This window comes from Ammodytes marinus (genome assembly GCF_949987685.1).
Source record: "Ammodytes marinus genome assembly, chromosome: 15".
Lineage (NCBI taxonomy): Eukaryota > Metazoa > Chordata > Actinopteri > Uranoscopiformes > Ammodytidae > Ammodytes > Ammodytes marinus.
Genome location: NC_137219.1, coordinates 21,772,769 through 21,780,436, shown reverse-complemented (window position 1 = coordinate 21,780,436; position 7,668 = coordinate 21,772,769). Strand labels below are relative to the sequence as shown.

At 41.2% G+C, this 7,668-nt stretch overlaps 1 protein-coding gene across 1 annotated transcript in view; it reads left to right on the top strand.

Annotated features, from left to right (window-relative positions):
- The window catches only part of LOC307261367 (ALK tyrosine kinase receptor-like), a gene marked incomplete at its 5' end in the record, with an annotated part of 326,954 nt that overhangs the window by 256,757 nt on the left and 62,529 nt on the right, over positions 1 to 7,668 (top strand). The window contains one exon of the mRNA XM_080041892.1: positions 669 to 763. Within this exon, the coding sequence (XP_079898018.1) occupies positions 669 to 763 (95 nt within the window). The remainder of the gene's footprint in view (positions 1 to 668; positions 764 to 7,668) is intronic.

Sequence of the window (7,668 nt, the reverse complement as noted above, 5' to 3'; positions counted from 1 at the left end):
ATAAAAAGGGGAGAAATCAATACACTCGGCTATACCCTGCCTACTTGCCTTCCAATTAGTTACGGCCCAGAATTCCCCTCAGTGGAATAAATTATAACCAAATAGAATGAAGTAGGAAAAATAGAGTAATCCTAGATAAGGCCGTTTGTCTTCTGTTTGCCTGACTGTGGGTTTCTTTGCCATTCATGCTTGGATAATCCTGCTCCCCTGAGGGCGATTAAGTTTTGATTCCTGGGTTATGTAGTCCGCTGTGCTTGTGCTCATAATTAGAATGTCATGACCGTGACCACTAGGTGAAGCTGTCACTCTTTTCACACTGACCTTTGCAGAGCTTAAAGAGAATCACAAATGCAAGCCAGAGTGCAGACAAGACGTCAAGACATAACAGACAGCATATGTAGAATGTGAAAAGGAGTGTTTTTGGTGGATAACTTGGAGGGGTTGACTGCAAGAATAGGTTTACCAAATGGTTGCCATCAGGTTTAAAGGAGTAGTTCAAAAATGTTTTGCTTTTGGCAAAACATAAAAAAATTGCTATTACTTTTTGTAACAATTGACATTAAATATGAAAATTCCTTTTGACCAAGAAACTATGTCATGACTTTAATACAGTAACATATTGGTTATCCAACACATGAAGTAGTTAAAACAGCTGTGTCCCTTCTCAGGTTCTGGCTGCAGTTCAGCACAGAAGATGGACCTGGCCCCGGTTCAGCCATCTCTCTTGACAACATCTCCTTCAGTATGGATTGCTTTCTGGCATGTGAGTACGAAGAAAGTTTTGAGTCTTTCTTTTTTTTACTCTTAGTTCATCAGACCTATGATGGATTGTTTGACTTTTTGACTAATCATGACCCAATGTGGGAAAGAACAAATGATCAATACAGGTCTGCCCTATGTTTATGTTGTACAGTGATACGATTTGACTGTGTGGCAGTTTTGTAAACTTTTGAGCATTCATCAAGGACTTACTACTACACGATTTATTCATTACATTTTACTTCACAGAGCCGTAATACAGCACATTGTGTTTTTTATAAAGAACTTAAGAACTTTGCGATGCTCAGTCAAGACTATTGTATACCAAGGCTATGTCCTCTTTTACCTAGTAAGTATCACATTATGGGTTAATCAAAATGAAACAGATTGGGGGATCTCTGTGAGTATTGGTGGATGAGGATGATGGATACAGGCAGGGCGAGGTCACTGTCAGATGACCAGTGGGTGGAGGCTAGGGATGAGCCCGAATCCGAATATGTATTCGGATAAGCACGGATAATGAGTTAGATACGGATACGGATAATTTCCGAATAGTCCCGTTATTATTCGGGGATATTTTTTTTATATATTATGCGCCTAATTGACGCAGCGCGTTCCGCCTCAATGACACAACAGGTAGAATGACACTAACAGCTGTTCTGCGGTGGACATGAGAGGACCGGGCGCGTCCCGTGACCCGCGGTCTCTCTCTTTTTATCCACTCATAAACGCAGCGCGTTCGCCCTTTCCCTTGAATAGAGGGTTCTACCTGTCGCATTCGCTGCCGTTTTTATGTGAGTTTCCTCCGCTGCCGTGGCGGAGAAGAGACGAACCGATGGAATATGCTGCACCCCGAGTCACCGTCAGCCCTTCCCCGATGTATTTACATTCACTAGGCTTACTGCTTAAACTCTTTCAAACACCACAACGTTTCCATCAAACTGATGTTTAGGACCTGTACTTTTTCAGCTGTCAATCAATGCGTATACGGCTAGGCCTACTTCAGGACCTATACAATAAAATCGGAAACTGCAAACTTGACACATTAAAATCACATGTGGCTTTGTGGAAAGGCTAACATATTATTTAGGGTTTATGAGATTGGTATGTTGATAAATATTGTTCCTAAATCTTAGTTTAGGAACAAGAACAGGGGCGGCAGTGGCGAAGTGGGTAGGGAGTCTGCCTCTGGAGTGCAGGGTCGGAGGTTCGATTCCCTGCCTACCCACATGTCGAAGTGTCCCTGGGAAAGACACTGAACCCCAAATTGCTCCCGATGGTTCAGACAGCGCCTTGCTTGGCAGCTACTGCCATCGGTGTTTGAGTGTATGTATAAAAAATGTGTATTGTGAAGCGCCTTGTGACCCTGGTCTGTGAAGGGCGCTATATAAATAAAGCTTACTTACTTACTTACTTAGTTTAGTAAAACAAAAGTAAAAAAAGAGGGAGGGGGAGAGATAGAGATAGAGATAAAAAATAATCATGAAATACAGCTGTATGTCCCCCAGTTAAAGGGATACCTTAATTAAGTTAAAAGTAAAACACTGGCCCTCATTTACTAACAGTGAGTAGCCTATGCACAGATTTGGGCTGTTATTTATCAATATTTTCGTTCCCTGAATTTCTTCGTATTCTGAGAACAAAGAAGAGAGAGAGAGAGAGATGAAAAGGTAGAAATATATCTGACTTTTTGACTTATATGTCAACATTACATCAATGTGATGCTTTGAAGGGACAACAATTGCATTGACAATGAATATTAGTTTAGAAAATCAATTTAGGTGTGACTTCCTTTAATGTAGGCTAATGTAAAAGAAACTTCCGGTATAAGCCACGCCCACTTCTTGTTGTGTATCCGGATACAGATACAGATACAGATACAGATAATTTTGTTGGTTGAACAGATACAGATACAGATACAGATAATGACGTCTCCGCACACCCCTAGTGGAGGCGTTGAATGAGACACATGAGAATGAGTTTGCATATGCAGGATATGGGTTTTATTAAAGATAATGGTGTGACTAGCTGTTGTTGAGCAGCAATACGATTTATGTGCTGCAGATGAGATAACATGAATGAATTAACATCAATTATACAAAAAATTGTGGATAACATTAATTGAACAGCCGATATGAAATAAAGTTAAGGTGATGTGATAAAGTAAAACAAATGAAAACAAATTAATTAACGCACAACCACCCGCAGTCCAGACGGACACACTGCAGACTAGAAGCAGACAGTGCTTCAGAATGGAGGTAGCTGTACTCACATTTCTCATCACACACGCTAGGTTATGGTAAGAGAGTGGCTGGGCACTAGACCAACCTTTGTGTCTGTTGACTGCATTATAAAGTATAGGGTTTGTGGCTGCTCTCAATCAGGGCTGATTGAGCAGAGGGTGTGCTATATACATACAGTATATATCACATTCCTATAGCACACTCTCTGAAAGTGTTCCATGTGTCTTGAATAGTCTGCTGTATAGAGCTTGCTGATTGATAAGGCGCTTATGTTCCAATGTTGTACTGCAATTCTTCTAAAGGTCAAGCCTCCTCCGTCACCTTTCTGGATATTTTTGTATTCTAATTGAGATGGTTTATTAGTACGGAAGCAGCAGCAAGATGAAAACTAAGTCTGGTGTCAGGAGAATGGAAGGTCAGTGAGTTCAGTGCCTCCCTCACTGTCCGCCTATATGGATGAAAACCAGCTTGAAATGTGACATGTGTAACAATGTATGAAACATATCTGTAAATAGGTCAGACAATGAGCAACAATATGGAGCAGGGTTTAAATTATGAAAGCCTGAATTGACAGGGGCACTGGATCATCTGTGACATAGTCTGCTTTAATTTGTTGCATCATGATGCTGGGTGGATTATAAAACCTACCTACTAAAATTTGTCTGTCTAAGGTAAGAAGTTCTTGGTGTGGTCTATTTACTGCAAAGATTAAATTCAAGATAAAAGGTCAGTTTAAAGCTGTTGTTTGAAATAAATGTAATTAATCTGAAAAAAAATAATACATAGGGGAAGGTGGGGTGATTTGTGCAACTTTTTACTCAAAGTGATTTTAAAGTGAGGCCTTGACAGTTATGTCTCCAACTCAAATATGTACATATATTTCAGGATGTTGTGCATCCCTGGCAATAAAAACTTTGGATCTGGAATAAACTGTTTAAGAAATATAGCTTTCGGAAAAAAAGTTGTCTTGACGCACAAATCACCCCACGTAGTGGGGTGATTTGTGCGTCATTGTGTCACAATGACAAAGTCACCATCATCATCTTTCTGGCCATCTGAACTCTCATCAGTGGTGTCGTTAAGTGGAATTGAGATGTCACTCTCTTCTGAGCTACTGTAGACAATCACTTTCTTTTGGTGACCAGCGTATACAGCCATGCCACTGGCACAACTCTCAGAAATGTACTTTGCACTAGTTGCTCCGTGCTTGTGGAACCAACTGCCACCTGACAAATGTGATTCCCCCTACATTTCTGCCTTTAAATCAAGGCTCAAAACCCATATGTACACCCTGGTGTTTCCTCCCCATTAACTATCTTACCTCTGCACTACTATCTGTGTTTATGTGGATGTATGGGCTTTACGTCTTTTATTTTGGTTATTGTTATTGTACCTTCATTGTTTACCTACTGAATGCACTATGTACAGCACTTTGGACAGTGCAAACTGTCATAAATGTGCTTTTATAAATACATTTTACTTACTTACTTACTTATAACTCACCCAGGCCCTTGCGCACAAATCACCCCATCCCCAGAATTTTGGATAATAGGCATGATGCAGCAGTTTAGGGTTGACATTGTGCTAACTATATAGACTCAAAGTGTAGCATACCAAAGCACTAAACATGTGTCAAATGTTTTCAAACGTGTCTATAATTGTTCAGACACAATAATCAAAAAACCTTGATCATGGAAATTTTACTTTGAAAGGCAAAACACAGTTTTTTGAGCTTAAATGTGCTTATATCTTATTCCTTGTGTCTCCCTTCTTTACAGGATGAGTCAAATGGATGGCTCTTCTTAAATATGTGGTCACATTTCCAATTTCTTCCACGGTTTTCTAGAAACAAGGGGTTTTGCATCTTCCAAAATGCACAAATCACCCCACCTTCCCCTACCATGTTTCTTTCAAGTGTAAAATAAGAATTGAGGAATGTGACTTGTACACATTAAAGGTGGAGTCAGTCATTCTGGAGAATGCTTGTTGTCAAAATAAATTTTTATCAAAATCAGTGAATATCTCCTCCCGATCCGCTACCTGTCCATATTGTGTAAACTGTGCCCCATTTGTTAACATGCCAGTTAACAGAGCCTAGACAATGTCTTAACACCAGGTTTAACTCTTTTCTGATGCCCTTTTATATTGTGTTTTTGCTGAATGTATTGATAGATAGATAGATAGATAGATAGATAGATAGATAGATAGATAGATAGATAGATAGATAGATAGATAGATAGATAGATAGATAGATAGATAGATAGATAGATAGATAGATCAACAAAAATATAAACGCAACACTTTTGTTTTTGCTCCCATTTTTCATGAGATGGACTTAAAGATCTAAAATTCATTCCAGATACACAATATTACCATTTCTCTCAAACATTTTTCACAAATCTGTCTAAATGTGTGATAGTGAGCACTTCTGCTTTGCTGAGATAATCCATCCCACCTCACAGGTGTGCCACATCAAGATGCTGATCTGACATCATGATTAGTGCACAGGTGTGCCTTAGACTGTCCACAATAAAAGGCCACTCTGAAATGTGCATTTTTTTGCTTTATTGGGGGTCTGGGGACTCAGAACCAGTCAGTATCTGGTGTGACCACCATTTGCCTCATGCAGTGCAACACATCTTCTTCGCATAGAGTTTATCAGATTGTCAATTGTGGCCTGTGGAATGTTGGTCCACTCCTCTTCAATGGCTGTGCGAAGTTGCTGGATATTAGTGGGAAGTGGTGCACGCTGTCGTATACGCCGGTCAAGCACATGCTCAATGGGTGACATGTCCGGTGAGTATGCTGACCATGCAAGAACTGGGACATTTTCAGCTTCCAAGAATTGTGTACAGATCCTTGCAACATGGGGCCGTGCATTATCTTGCTGAAACGTGAGGTGATGTTCATGGATGTATGGCACAACAATGGGCCTCAGGATCTCATCACGGTATCTCTGTGCATTCAAAATGCCATCAATAAAATGCACCTGTGTTCTTCGTCCATAACAGATGCCTGCCCATACCATAACCCCACCACCACCATGGGCCACTCGATCCACAACATTGGCATCAGCAAAGCGCTCACCCACACGACGCCACACACGCTGTCTGCCATCTGCCCTGAACAATGTAAACCGAGATTCATCCGTGAAGAGAACACCTCTCCAACGTGCCAGACGCCATCGAATGTGAGCATTTGCCCACTCAAGTCTGTTACGGCGACGAGCTGGAGTCAGGTCAAGACCCCGATGAGGACGACGAGCATGCAGTTGAGCTTCCCTGAGACGGTTTCTGACAGTTTTTGCAGAAATTGTTTGGTTATGCAAACCAATTGTTTCAGCAGCTGTCTCAGTGGCTGGTCTCAGACGATCTTGGAGGTGAACCTGCTGGATGTGGAGGTCCTGGGCTGGTGTGGTTACACGTGGTCTGCGGTTGTGAGGCCGGTTGGATGTACTGCCATATTCTCTGAAACACCTTTGGAGACGGCTTATGGTGGAGAAATGAACATTCAATGCACGAGCAACAGATCTGGTTGACATTCCTGCTGTCAGCATGCCAATTGCACGCTCCCTCAATGCTTGTGGCATCTGTGGCATTTTGCTGTGAGACAAAACTGCACATTTCAGGGTGGCCTTTTATTGTGGACAGTCTAAGGCACACCTGTGCACTAATCATGATGTCAGATCAGCATCTTGATGTGGCACACCTGTGAGGTGGGATGGATTATCTCAGCAAAGCAGAAGTGCTCACTATCACACATTTAGACAGATGTGTGAACAATGTTTGAGAGAAATGGTAATATTGTGTATCTGGAATGAATTTTAGATCTTTAAGTCCATCTCATGAAAAATGGGAGCAAAAACAAAAGTGTTGCGTTTATATTTTTGTTGAGTGTAGATAGATAGATAGATAGATAGATAGATAGATAGATAGATAGATAGATAGATAGATAGATAGATAGATAGATAGATAGATAGATAGATAGATAGATAGATAGATAGATAGATAGACAGATAGATAGATAGATAGATAGATAGATTAGCTCTCATCAATTGAATATGATGTAATACATTTCCGTTGGTCTAGGGCTATAGCATAGTCACCATCTGCCTGTATCAACAATTGGGTCAGAGACTCTTTATTTAAAGACATGACATTTTCCAGGAGATATTTGCACACCAATTGTGTTTTATGTCCTTCAAAAGGGAGCCTCAGCCGCGCTGGTATGGCAGCTCTGAAGGATCATTTATCCCCGCTTTGCTCACTCTCTCCAGATGGCAAGTTCTTAATCTAGGCCAGGTATCCATTACCTACAGCCACACTCGACTCAGTCACTTTTCATCGCCTATCAATCAAGAGCGGCTGACGGGAGATGCACAAAAGCACATCGCGAGACTTCGTTTCCAGCAGTGATTACTGGGAGTGATTAGCATGACAGATCCCCGAGGATTAGGACACAGCCTCTGTAAAATGTTTAAGTGGAAGAAACATACTGCCAACACATTATACAGAGGAGCAGCCATCCATGGTGCTCTTTCCTACACTTCTCTTGGCTTTACGGTGGTGTAGAGTTTGGCAGGCAGCATGTGTGTGCTTGATGATGCATCCATTGCCCTTCAAGTGTCGCACCTGGCTGTTAGTTTTATCATTTTATCTTCCCCCAG